General features: G+C 45.0%; 1 protein-coding gene across 2 annotated transcripts in view; it reads right to left on the bottom strand.

Moving 5' to 3' along the window:
• LOC118094981 (voltage-gated potassium channel KCNC1-like) overlaps positions 1-13,453 on the bottom strand; it is a 45,113-nt gene that overhangs the window by 23,410 nt on the left and 8,250 nt on the right. For both annotated transcript variants that reach the window (XM_035135808.3, XM_088655366.1), the window contains exon 2: positions 5,423-6,356. In XM_035135808.3, coding sequence (XP_034991699.1) covers positions 5,423-6,356 — 934 coding nt within the window. The remainder of the gene's footprint in view (positions 1-5,422; positions 6,357-13,453) is intronic.

The raw sequence follows: 13,453 nt of genomic DNA, 5'->3' as shown, positions 1-13,453 counted from the left end.
CCGCACCCTATATGAATTTTGACTATCCCCAGTCAACTAGGCACCTTGCCTTTTCAAGCCGCCTCTGCTCAAAGGCATTAGCCTTCCCTATCTTTTCCTGCCACACACTTTGAGACAAGGAAAGTCATTCTAAAAGATCTCAAGAGGTCTTGCTCCTACATTCCTCATCCCCCCCAACTGCTCTCTGAAAGAGCCCAGAAATCTTCATAGATGGACCCGCTGACTCCTAGGGAACCCAGTCATCCTGGCTCTCAGCCTTTGCTGGGGATGTGCATGACTGTCTCCCTTGTGGGATTCCCTGCCAACAACCCAATTGTCCTTGCCAGCTCATAGGACCCATCTGCTACTTGAGCCCCAGTGTATCTTGGGTATTTGGGATGCTCTTTCCACATGCAGAAATGCAGGCAAGAGTCACCTCCTTAACTCTGTAAGAGCAAGCAATGCCAGGGAATCTTCACAGATGCCCTACTCCGCTCAAAGAGGAGAGGAATTAGGAGGGCAACGTATGTATTGGCAAACGCCCTTCAGTCCTGATTCTCAGTGCCATTTCTGACAAATGGCTAGTGGATCAATTTTATATGTAAATCAAAATGAAATGTTCCAGTACTTCTAAATCACCTAAATCCTAGCATAGCTGCCAAGCTTGCCTCCTCCTCCTCCTCCTCCTCCTCCTCCTCCTCTCCACCCCCATCCCTCCATAGAAGAAAAAGATAATAATTCTTGATCAAATGTGGCTCAAGTTGCCAAAACAGGCCCTTCGGTGTTAGCATATGAGTCATTTTGGAAGGACAAAGTATCCACAGCCAGAGATGGGCTACCCTAGACATCCTTACCCTGAAAAACAGCTAGATCAGGTCTTTTCCTGCAGCGGGAGAAGCAGCTTTTGCACCACAACAAAGAATCAGCAGCTAAAAACCCAAGGGAGGAAACTGGGATGAAGAAAGAGAGATTAAGGCCACTGGCTTTCAAACTTGCTGACCCCAGACAACCCTGGCAGCAGCAACCGTTGGTCTGCTGCCAAACCCCTCTGCATTGCAAAGGATTCTGGGGTGCATTCTAGGGGGCATGCATGGTTTGTGAAGGATGCTGGATACCCTTGCAGGGATTTGGCATTGCTCCAGATGAACTGAGAATGCACTTTAGGATGCAGTTCCAGCTTCAGGATTCTGGGGGGGAGTTTGCACAAGGCACCCTTAGTGGGTCTCCCTTAATCTGGAAGAGGTGATTTGAGAATTTTATTGTGTAGTCTCTGGTCTTCTTGGGTGCTCCAAGAAAAGCGAAGTGGTACCTTTGTTAGTATTGGAGGCCTGTAGTGCTTAGATTACAGAAGGAGGAGGCTTCTCTCCTTTGCTTTTGGGATGGCACCCTTAGCTTTTCAGAACACTACAAGGGTTGTGATTTGCCAAATTTATTTGTTTGAACATTTAGATCTTGCCCTTCTAGCACTTACATACTACTTAGGAGGGTTAGCAACAATTGAAATCCACTATAAAATATTGATATTCTAGGAAATACAATAGGTTGTATCCAATGCTATCCCTACTCAAAGCAGACCTATTGAAACAGATGGACCTAAGTAAGAAATGTTTATTATTATTAATTGCAGTGGGTGTACTCTGAGCACTGGATACAGTCAAACATATACAACCAGAGATAATAAAATAAGACAGGTGTAGCTGATAAAACAAAAGCATTGGAAATAAAAAAAGTAAAAATGCCAATATAAAAAACCAAAAAGGTTTTTGTTATACAGCAAAATGCTGTTAAGTGAGGGGGTCAACTGAGGCCTCACCTGCAGTATACATTTAAAGAAGTATCGTAACCATTTCAAACAGTCATGGTTTCCTCCAAAGAATCTTTGGGGACTGTAATTTGGTAAGGGTACTAAGAGTTGTTAAGAGGCCCCTATTGCCTGCACAGAGTAAATGGGGAGAGGAAATGATTGTTTAAACCAGCTTTGGGTCTCAATAGATCTAGGTCTGCTGGGAAAGCCACCTGGGCATGCCATGGATGCTGCCTTGGGTTTCATAATGGAGAAAGGTGGGATATACAGTAAGTGAAATAAATAAATGAAATGAGCCCCGCAAAATGCCTGACCTCACCAGTGCCTGGAGACCCAGTCAAAACACACACAAACTCTCCTTCAGCTGCACACTGCAGAGGAGGACTGCTAACAGTGGACGAGTTTTCAAAGCTTCTTACCAATAAGCTTCTGAGGAATGCCCATGTTTCTGTGAAGAGAGTTTGAAATCCACCGCACTATCCAGATAATCGCAACATAGCACTTAAAATCCTCATTTCAATTGGCATTCTCATTTGACAGTTAGAAAAACTGAGACAGAAACTTAATGACTTGGCCCCATCCCCTTTGTGACTTCGACGCTGAGCAAAGATTTGAGCCCAGGTCGCCTAAAAATACCCATGGAGCATTCCTTGCCTCTGTGATACTGTTCGCTTACTACCTCCCTTATATCAAAAGGTAAAGTGCAGGGCTGTATACAAAGCAAAGAGAGGAAGACAGGAGAAAGAGTTTCATTTGCCAACATTACAGCCTTTGCCTTAGTAAAACTCTGCCTCTTAATATAACCAGTCTCCTGCCCAAGATCCATTATATCAATCCAGTGGGAGCTTCCTCATCTCCAGTCAAAACTTGGCCCTACTAACTTCCCTCCGGCTTTTTATGTCATGTGATGTGGTGTAATCTTGGCTCATTTCTGACACAGACGTACTATGAAGTAAAGAGAGGTGGCGGTGTCTGGACAGCTGATTTTGGTGCCATTAAGAGTGGCAGCTTGGAAGACTTGACAGATATGACCCATGGGATACAACCCACTTGTTCAGATTGCAAAATATTTTAGCTACAGAATGTATTGACTCACATTTCTGGCTTTCCCCCCATATCTAATGGCCAAGGGAGTCTGCTCATCCACAGTCACACCAGGGAACTTTGGTCAATCAATGGGAGGGGGGGGATTAGATACAATTTTAAGAGACTGGCAGCTGGATTTTGAGCCAGTGAATCAATAACTGGTTTTCATTCTAGGAGCCCTGTGATTCTACTCACAGATTTGTGTGGCCTTGGGCAAGCTGTTATGGCTTAGGCTCAGCTATGTGTAAAATGGGAAAAAGAAACTCCTACTCTAAAGATTCGTCATAAAGGGGGCTTATTATTTTAACTGCGAGATCTGTATCAGTCACAAGGAGCAGTACTGGGTTCATTAGATAAGGTGGGTTTCATATTATTTATGAATAAGTAAGAGTAAAGCTGTGTTTAGTCTGTACTATTTTTTCATATCATCAATGAAGTACGAGCTATAGATCTTTCCTTATCTATTTTGTTTAATGAAATTAATTCTGCTTCCTCTTCTGCTTATTGGGAAGGGCAAAGAGCAAGAAAAAGGGAGCACATCTTTGGGATGCTGGAAAGACTTCTGAAATTTCAAAGTGTTTTCCTTGCCTCTCTCTGGAAACTTGCTTAGAGAAATAAAGCAGAGATTTCCTGGATGCTGAATTCCTCACTGAGATTAGGTTTTTGCATATGTGTGACACTTTTTTTTAATGTAGAAAATAATTTATCATTCAATATTGCCGTAAGCGTACCATTGTTATCTAAGGTAACTTTACAAACCTGCACTTTTGAGTACAAGGACATATGTATGACACTTGAGCAGTGTACATCATAAACTGGAATCACAGTGCTGGTTCACACACAGGTGTATATGGCACAAGCTGTCTGCTCTTGATTATTGTACACTGGAATGGCTGGCAGAGCAATGTGTAAACTGACTCCACTGAAACTATACCAGGTAACAGTCAACCAGCTTGTTTGGAGGGAACGTGCTTCACTTTCCTCTAGCCTTTCTCTTATATTACATCTCTCACAAGGGCAGAAACTGTGCTTTAGAGACTGTAAGGCATGGAGGGAGAAGCACACGATGCAGCCAAGCATCAGACAAGGAAAAGAATGTGACACAATAATATCCTCCACGTTTCTAGGAGACTATTATTTGAATTTTAAATTGCTGTTTCCCATGCTACTGATTGTATTAGCTGCTGTCAGAAGCAGCAGGGATGAGTTGGTTGAAGAATTAGTCCAAGGTTCAGGTTGGATTAGAATAGCAGTTTTCAAACTATGTGCCACAGAATAATGTGGTGAAATTATCTACAGAGATTTCTTTTCTCCTTCTTCCATATTACTAGAACTTGAGTGGTGTGTGTGTGTGTGTGTCTGTGTGTGTCTGTGTGTGTAAGAGAGAGAGAAAGACCAAGACCTGAAATTGATTAGCAGTTGATTCAGGGACAGAGAAAGCAAACTGTTTATTTACAAAATATAAGATCACTTTATGAAATATGCTGCCACAAGATGTGCTGGTGGCCTCTGGCTTGGATGGGTTTAAAATACGATAGGACAAATTCATGGAGAATGATGTTTCTAGCAATGGCCTATTGGCAATGACAGAAGAATTTAAAAGTGCTGTGTTCAGATGCAGTATCCCATTGGATACTACACACTGTGTTGTGAAGGAGGTTAAACTGGGGGAAGTCTGTTGCCTGCATGTCCTGGTTATAGCCTCCTGAAGCCATCTGGCTGACCATTCTGGGAAAGAGGATTCTGTACTAGATGGATTTTGGTTTGATCCAGCAGGGCTCTTCTTACATGTCTGGGGTTCATCAGGGTTTATCCTCAGAGAGAGTATACTGATGACACTGACAAAACTCTACTAACATGACTCAGTCAGTAGAGTATGAGACTCAGGATTGAGGGTTCAAGCCCCACATTGGGCAAAAGATTACTGCAGGGGGTTGGAGTAGATGACTCACACGGTCCCTTCCAACTCTATGATTCTATGATCTTCTGATCTCAGGGAGGGTGCTGGAATCCTAACCTACCATATGGAAACAGCTGTGGGATGCATAGGGCAAGCAAATTGAGTTTGAGCAAGACCTGGAAAAGAAGCCTGGAAGTGTTTTATTTGTTTTATTATTATTTTATTTATTACTTAAATTTGTATGTCCCTTTTTACACAAGTGGCGTACAGCAGAACAGCTTAATTTTTTAAAGAAAAATTAATTAAGCAAATGAGCTGTGGACAAGCTTTCCTGAAGGACAGCTTGCCCACGACTACCAACTTTCCTTTGCAGTGCAAAGAGGTGTACAGGATGCATTCTAAGGGTCACTCTCAGTTTCACATGGAGGGGAACAATGAGAGCGTACTCTCTAAGATGCCCAAGAATCCTCTTCAGTATGCATGGGTTCTGGGTCAACCTCCTAACAGCAGTTCCTCAGCATCTAACTCAGTGTGGAAAGAGGAACACAGACAGAAGGAAGTTTCAAAGCTGCCAGATTAGGAGACTGTTGATGCAAATAGGTTGCATTTTTAGCCATTTATGCCCTCAGGGTGCTTCCCACCCCCCACCTTACCTGCCCTGTTGATCTCGATGATCTCCTCTTGAGCAAGGGGACACGAGTCGCCCTGGTTGCTGCGATGTGGGGACTGCATGTCCGGTTTGCAGTAGTTGGGCGACCCAGGCTGGGGGGCTCGTGGGATGTGCTTGTTCTTTTTCTTTGGTAGTTTCTGCTTGGCCATGGCCAGCGAATAATACATGCCAAAGTTGTTGACGATGACGGGCACGGGCATGGCAATGGTCAGCACGCCAGCCAAGGCGCACAGTGCTCCCACCAACATGCCTGACCAGGTCTCAGGGTACATGTCACCGTAGCCCAAAGTCGTCATGGTGACCACCGCCCACCAGAACCCAATGGGGATGTTCTTGAAGGTGGTGTGCTTGCTGCCTGTGATGTCGTCTGGGTCAGCCCCGATCCTTTCGGCATAGTAGATCATGGTGGCAAAGATCAAGACCCCCAGGGCCAGGAAGATGATGAGGAGCAAGAACTCATTGGTACTGGCTCTCAATGTGTGGCCTAGGACTCTCAGCCCTACGAAATGCCTTGTCAGCTTGAAGATCCTTAGGATCCGGACAAATCTTACCACCCTCAGGAAGCCCAGCACGTCCTTGGCCGCTTTGGACGAGAGGCCACTGAGGCCCACTTCCAGGTAGAAGGGCAGGATGGCCACAAAGTCGATGATGTTGAGGGTGCTCTTGATGAACTCCAGCTTGTCTGGGCAAAAGATGACACGCATGAGGAACTCAAAGGTAAACCAGATGACACACATCCCTTCCACGTAGGTGAGGAATGGCTCCGTCTCCATCTCAAAGTCCACCTTTACGGTGGTGCCGTTCTCTGACTGTATGACCTCTGTCTTGTTTGTGATGTGGTTGAAAGCCTCGTGGGTCTCCAGGCAGAAGGTGGTGATGGAGATGAGGATGAAGAAGAGCGAGGCAAAGGCCACATACTGGAGAGAGAGGTGGGGTGTGGGGAAAGAGGGTGTGTAACAGGGGAGGATGGGGAAGAAAGCCATTAGTGCTCACACATCCTTGGAAAAGACTAGACAGAGAAGGAACAGCATCCCCTACCGAAGGAACACATTTGTGCTTAAGCATCCATCCCTACCCACCCGCATGGTGAATGATAACAGAGTATGCTCCCTGCAAAAGGCAGATATCCCCTTTCCTTTTCTCAATCTCTATGCCAACAAGTGGAAAGGCATGCAGGCAAAGCTAAGACTTGGGGGTTGTCGGCTGGACTGGATTTCACAAGTGTGAGAGATTACGGTCACATTTTTTAATGTTCCGCTTGAGTTTGTTTGTTTTAATCCTTGCAAGTAGAAAAGTAGTCCAGCTTCTGATGATCTAGTTGCCTGCTTGCAAGATGATTTCGGGTTTTTTAAAGGGGGGGGGAGAAACTGGAGCATTTAAAAATAGTATTCCATCCCCCACACCCCTTGCAGTCCTTTCTAGTACCTCATTGAACTGTATGAGTAGACTAGGCTTAAGACAGTTGGAGTAGGGAAAGTGACAAATCATAAATGATAAACAATTATCGACTTACATTTCTGCAGCCTATAAAGGTAACTTACACCAAGTCCGTCAGGGCTATTGATTTTTAGTCCATTACTGACTGCCCTTACTGGCCGTGGCCCTCCAAAGTCTTAGGCAGAAACTCTTTCCCAGCACCTGCCAGCTGAGACATTTGTAAATTTGATTGAACCTGGGACTTTTGCCAAAGCTCCACCACTGAAGTATGGGCTGTCCTTTATGAACACAACACCATGGGTGTTCAGTGGCATACTCAATGGAAGTTCCGCTGGCCTATTCATTACTAGTAGGCATTGCTAGCCCTATCCTCCACGAATTTGGCTAATCACCTTTGAAATCAGGAGTGGGGAAACCTGGCACTCCAGATTTTGCTGTGACTCCCAGCAACCATCAGATCCAGTCACCATTGGCCAATAATCAGGGATGATGGGAGCTGAAGTCCAGAAACATCTTGAGAGCTGACGCTGTCTTAAAGCTATACAAAATACCAGCAACTGCCACATCTATTACTGTTCTCCAGGAGCAGCTGCTTATTACATTTTTATCCTGCCCTTCTTCCAAAGGGTTTAGGGCAACACATCTCTTTCTCTTCCTTCATGCTTTATCCACAACAACCCTGCGTGGTAGCAAGATAGTGACTTGGCCTACTGAAATTCATGGTTGAGCAGGAATTTGAACCCAGGTCTCCCTAATCATACAGTCTACTGTGCCACACTGGCTCTCTCGGCCAATGAGGTTGTATATATCAAATTGCTACTGCTATTAACTATTAATTAGGTCTGTATGCAAGTATACATCACAGTGTGGCACATATACATTCTCAGTGTGGCATAAGGTCAAAGTTTGGACTTGAAATAAAGGGAGACCCTGATCCAAATCCCTCCTCAGCCATTATACCCACTGGGTGACTTTGTGTCCATTGCTACCTCTCAGCCTAATCTATTTCATGGGATCCCTGCGAGAATAAATAGTTTGTGGTGGTGAGATGCATGCATGCTTCCCTGTGCTCCTTGGAGGAAAGAAATAACACATCATTGCAATCAAATATATATTCCATATGTCTGCAGTTGTACCTTGGAAGCACAGGATTTGAAAACTGGCATAGCGTTCATTCAATACCCTAAGATTCTCAGCCTGAATTTTAAGAACGCAACCCTGTGGACCTTATGGCTGCTGTTATTCCCTGATTTGCATGAAGTACGTAGGCTGCAAAAACTGTTTTTCCTCAGGGTAAGATTTGAGTTGCCTTTGGTGAAGATAATGCAGGGATGGGAAATGTGTGGCCTTTCCACATGCTTTTTGGACTCTGACTCCCACCATTCCTGATCCCTGTCTAGGCTGGCTGGGACTGATGGAAGATGGGAATTAACGAAATGTGGATGGCACCAGGTTCCGCTTCCCTGGTGTTACCCTTGAGCCTCTCTCAGCCCTATTAGGGCAGATCATCATTGTTTTTTTACAGATGAGAAATTATAGATGAGGAAAAGAAAAGAAAAGAAATAACCCTGTCTGTAAATGTCTCTGAAACTTTGGGACTGAGGGGGGGGGCTTGATCGCCATTCTCTTTCAATTTTTCACAGCAAAACTTTGATGCGTGAAGGGGAGGGGAAAACCTTTCCCCTTCTTCCTCCTCCAATTGTTGTTGTTGTTGTTTTCTTTACTTATTTTGTGCAATATTCCCACCAGTGAGCTTTTAAACAGTCTTAACATCTGCATTCTGATTAATGAATAAAGAGCGCTAGGAGGTTTCTGCTGAGGCTTCAGGATTGTGGCGGATGCTCAGCACCCAGACACCTTCTGTTACACCATTCCCCCACTCCTGTGCCCTGCTAAAACCCGTGAAGGGAAGCAATGATGCAAACAGTCATGTGCTTTCCTGCACATAGACTTACCACAGAAAATTCTGTAATTCATTCACCTTTCCCATTGGGTACACACACACACAGTTGCCACATCACCACAAAATGCTTTGTCACTGGAAGCACAAACCAACTGCTGTCCTCAGAGACAGATTCCTTACATAAGGGCATGCATGTCTGCCCCTCCATTTGCTCAGCCATTCATCCACAACTGGGCAACATCTGGGCAACATGCCTACACATGGTCTCCCATTGTGTCAATGCACATAGCAAAGAACTGTTCCTCACGTGTATACACGAAGCTATCTGCCCTTTTGCATCCAGCATTCCTTTGCATGTTCACCTGCACACATATACATGCCTTGCGCATGCATGCACGCGCGCACCCGCACCCACACACCTCTTCCATCCTTTTTCTCCCAACCGCAGGCAGCCCAACTGAGCACACTCATCTTAGTGCTGTGCTCAGTGCTGTGCTCTTTTGCAGGCCTGTAGATACACAGACCCTAGTGTGGGTTTGCACACAAGGTAACACACACTCATGCATTCATTTCACTGTACTCATATCCCTTCCTGAACACACAATCAGGGATGCACATGCATCTCTGCGGTTGTACACATACCACCATGCAAGTCCACCTAAACAAGCTCATTGCTTAATGAGCTTATGCTGTATCTACTGATTTCAATTAGATTTAAGCTGGTTTAGTTGCAGACTAATCTGCAACCAAAACTCAGCATGTGTGCACATTCAAACATAAATACGCACAAATATGCACACAAGACATTCAATATACATTGTGTGCAGATTTACATAGGCATACATTCTATTGATCATGTTATATATACTTTCCATAAATATGTAGATCTTTATAGAGGTAGCCCTGATCTGCATGCACGCATGCACACACACACACGCAAACACACACACACACACACACACACACACACACACACACACACACACAAGAGATCTTTTGTTAATATGCACATAGCAAATGACTGTTCAGTTTGAGCACATCCAAACATGCTTCTACACTTGCACGGAACATGACTTTCCTAGGCAACACTTCTTGCACCCATACATACCCACATACTACCATGCATGCACATGCAGTTGGGCATGCTATACATAGATACAGATAACCCCATGTATCTTTATGCACACACATAGCATGCATGTCCCAACACAGAGATCATATAGCCTTGTGCAATGCAGGAACACTTTCTTGCTCACACATATGTGTACACACACTCCACACCAACACATTTAACTATGGATGTGTGTGTGTGTGTGTGTGTGCGTGCGTGCACACACACACACAGCATCCCCATCTCCTTCTGCAAAGCAGTCTCTCTGCTTTCTCTTCCACTCGCTGGATCTCTGCACTGCACAGAATTCCCGTCCCGTCAGCAGTTTCTGCACACAAACCCTAGAATCTCTTTTGAAGCGCAGTGCGGTGCCCAGGAAGTGGGGGGGGGCAGAGAGAGAGAGAGAGAAAGGAGGAGGAGGAGAATGGGCAATCCAAGGGATCCAGGAAGCACAGGACAAGGCATGGGAGGAGGGAGGAGAAGAGAAAGAGAAAGCAGTGATTGGATAGATGAATAAACAGAAAGTATAGAGGATAGATGGAACTGATGCTCTGATCTTGATTTTTTTGTGTGTGTTTTAGGTCCATCATTTTTCTACAAGGTGGGGAGGGAAGGGAGGGAGGACTTTTGAGATCCCAAAGGAAGGCAACGTTCCTGGGGACCATCTAGCATTGGTGACTCACTTCCAGAGTCTTGAGTTGTTCTCTCATATAATATTCCCAGCTGCTGGATATATTGGGTTGGTGATACCTTCTTTTCTGTACAACCTCCTTCTCCCCACACATGCACCATTTTACAGCCGTTATCTCCAACACACACACACACACACACACACACACACACACACACACACACTAATGAGGAAGACAGCTATATGGGTCCCCCTTTTAGCAGCTCTGGGAGTCCCAAATCATTTTGGTAGAAATAATGAATTATGCCTCCTGGGAAAGATGGTGTGTGTCAGCAAATGGAGTTCAGGGCAGAATACATGGGAGAGAGGAAGAAATATTATTCATATATCTGATTCTGGACCGTTTTTTTAATTTTATTTTTTTGGTGCGGGACGGACTGATGCAAGGTCAGACACAGAGAATGAATGGAGACGTCAGGAAGAGAAGACCTTGCTAGCACCTTCTTTCCACTTTCTGAGCCTCTCTTCTTCCAAATAGCCCCCAAATCCTAGGTCTCCAGTTCTCCATCCAACCTATTAGGACCTTGTTTGAAAATATAGAGGTTTTGTCCTCTTACCACCACCCTGTCAAACCCAATCCTGCCCCCACCCCCTTGGGTTGGGATCCAGCTGTCCTTCTGTCAGCACAGAAATAGCCCCTTTTGCCTGAAATGAATGAGGAAGCATATTGAAGTAGCAGATGGGGAATCCAGTAGGGGTGAGAAGTAAAGGAAAAGTGTGTGTGTGTGTGTGTGTGTGTGTGTGTGTGTGTGTGTGTGTGTGCTTGGTGGTAGGCACAAAGTCAAGAAAAAGAAAAAGGAGGACATATTATTCTGGTCCCTGGAAGAGTCATGGTTTGGCCGTCACTGATACCCTGAGATGACCTTGGCTCTCCCCCTTGGCTGTTCAAAGCTTCTACTCTAAAAACTGGACAGCTGATAGGGGCAAATTATTATCACAAATCCAGCAAATGTTACGAGGTGTTCCCTGGACATTACGCAAGGCACCTTCAGTGGCTGGACTTTGGGGCAGAAGTCCAGGGGTCCACTCAGCAGAACAAATAGCAGGGACTCAAACACAGCACAGCCAGCTGACTAAAATTGGAAGTAGGTGAAGTCATACACATTGCCACCTTAAGAGGACTCTCCCCCTAAGTCCAAAGTTACTTAACTGCACCACATCAGCAACCCATCTTTCCTTGTGAGCAGCAAAAGAGAAAGTCAGCTCTCACTGGTCTTTCTACTCCTTGCAAAGCCAAAGTTACCTATGAATGTGAAACTTGGAAGAGAGGTGTCCTCTGGTGAAGGAGTTCTGCATTCAGAAGGGGAAAGGATTGCCAGAGGTGGGCAGGGAAGGGAAGAGCTACTTATTCAGGAGAATGCTAGCTGTTCAGGGAGAAGCATGGGTTTTTCTGAGTTAAAGCAGGGTAACTAATGTGATGTGCTCAAAATGTTTTTTGTTTTTTTTACTACAACATGCATCATCCCTGACCATTGGCCATGCTGACTGGGGCTGCTGGGAGCTGTGGTCCAAATCATGTGGAGCACACCACGGTAGCTACTCCTGGTATAAAGCAAGGGCTGCTGTAGATCTAGAACAGCTGGGTTCCCGGAGGAGGAGGAGAGTCTGTCAAGGTCTGGAGCAGACGGGATGTCTGGGACCTCTGGGAATAGCAATAGAAGTGTTGGTTGAGGTTTAGAACAGGGTGGGCTTTGGAAGCACAAGACTCCTGGGTACTCGGTGGCACAGAGTGAGCTTTGTGGAGGGAAGTGGCAGGAAGCTTATTTTCGACACTTGAGATTGGCAAATATGACAAAACATGTCAAAGAAGAACAAGTAACCCCTCCCTGCCTCTTGCACACATACACACACACACACACACACACACACAGAGAGAGAGAGAGAGAGAGAGAGAGAGAGAGAGAGAGAGAGAGAGAGAGAGAGAGAGAGAGTTTGGTTAATAGTATTAACTTAATATTGTATGGATGGAAGTTATATAAAGGGGCATTGTAACGAGTTAGGTCATTGCAGAGGACTGTGATTCAGGCTGCAATGACGTCCTGAGGATAACTGGTGTCAGATCTGTTTCCAGCAAAGATACTGTATTTGAAAGTGGAGGTAGGCACAATAAGCAGATAAGCAGATATAGCATGGATGGGTAATTTTAGAGATAAGTTGAATTTCAAACAACGGCATGCATATGAAGGGTGCAGAAGAGGCCTTATGCTGCAACCCTCATCAGATCACTTACTTTGGAGACACATGAAAAGGAAAGGTTCTGGAGAAAGCTTGCATGTGGTTTGTAATATTTTGGTTGACCTAATAAAGGCATTGCCCTAATGTAGATTTTGGAATTATTTTGGAGTGCTTCTCATTTTCATAGTTACAGGTAGGTAGCCGTGTTGGTCTGAGTCGAAACAAAATTTAAAAATTCCTTCAGTAGCACCTTAAAGACCAACTAAGTTTTTATTTTGGTATGATCTTTCGTGTATCTGAAGAAGTGTGCATGCACACGAAAGCTCATACCAAAAAAAAAGAGAAAACTTAGTTGGTCTTTAAGGTGCTACTGAAGGAATTTTTAAATTTTGTCTCATTTTCATGTTTAATGGGTTTGGCCATGTCAGTCTGTTGCTGCATCGTGTGGCCCCTGAAAGATCAACACTTCTTTTTTTCCATGGCGTAAGGTTCTGTGGACTAGGGAGTCCACTTCATCGGAGTTATGCCTTTCATTCTCCCCCCACCCCCATCGATGGAGCTCTAGAGTAAGGTGATGACTGCTGCAAGTGTCTCACAAGTGGGGAGCAGCAGAGCGGGCTGGCACTGAGAACACAGTGAGCAGAATGGTTTGGAGAAGGTGTTTTGGAACAAAGCTCGGCTCAATGCAGGGAGCGTG

The sequence above is a fragment of the Zootoca vivipara genome, chromosome 12 (genome assembly GCF_965207765.1).
Source record: "Zootoca vivipara chromosome 12, rZooViv2.hap1.1, whole genome shotgun sequence".
Lineage (NCBI taxonomy): Eukaryota > Metazoa > Chordata > Lepidosauria > Squamata > Lacertidae > Zootoca > Zootoca vivipara.
Note: the sequence above shows the minus strand (reverse complement) of the source record. Positions and strands in the feature narration are given on the sequence as shown.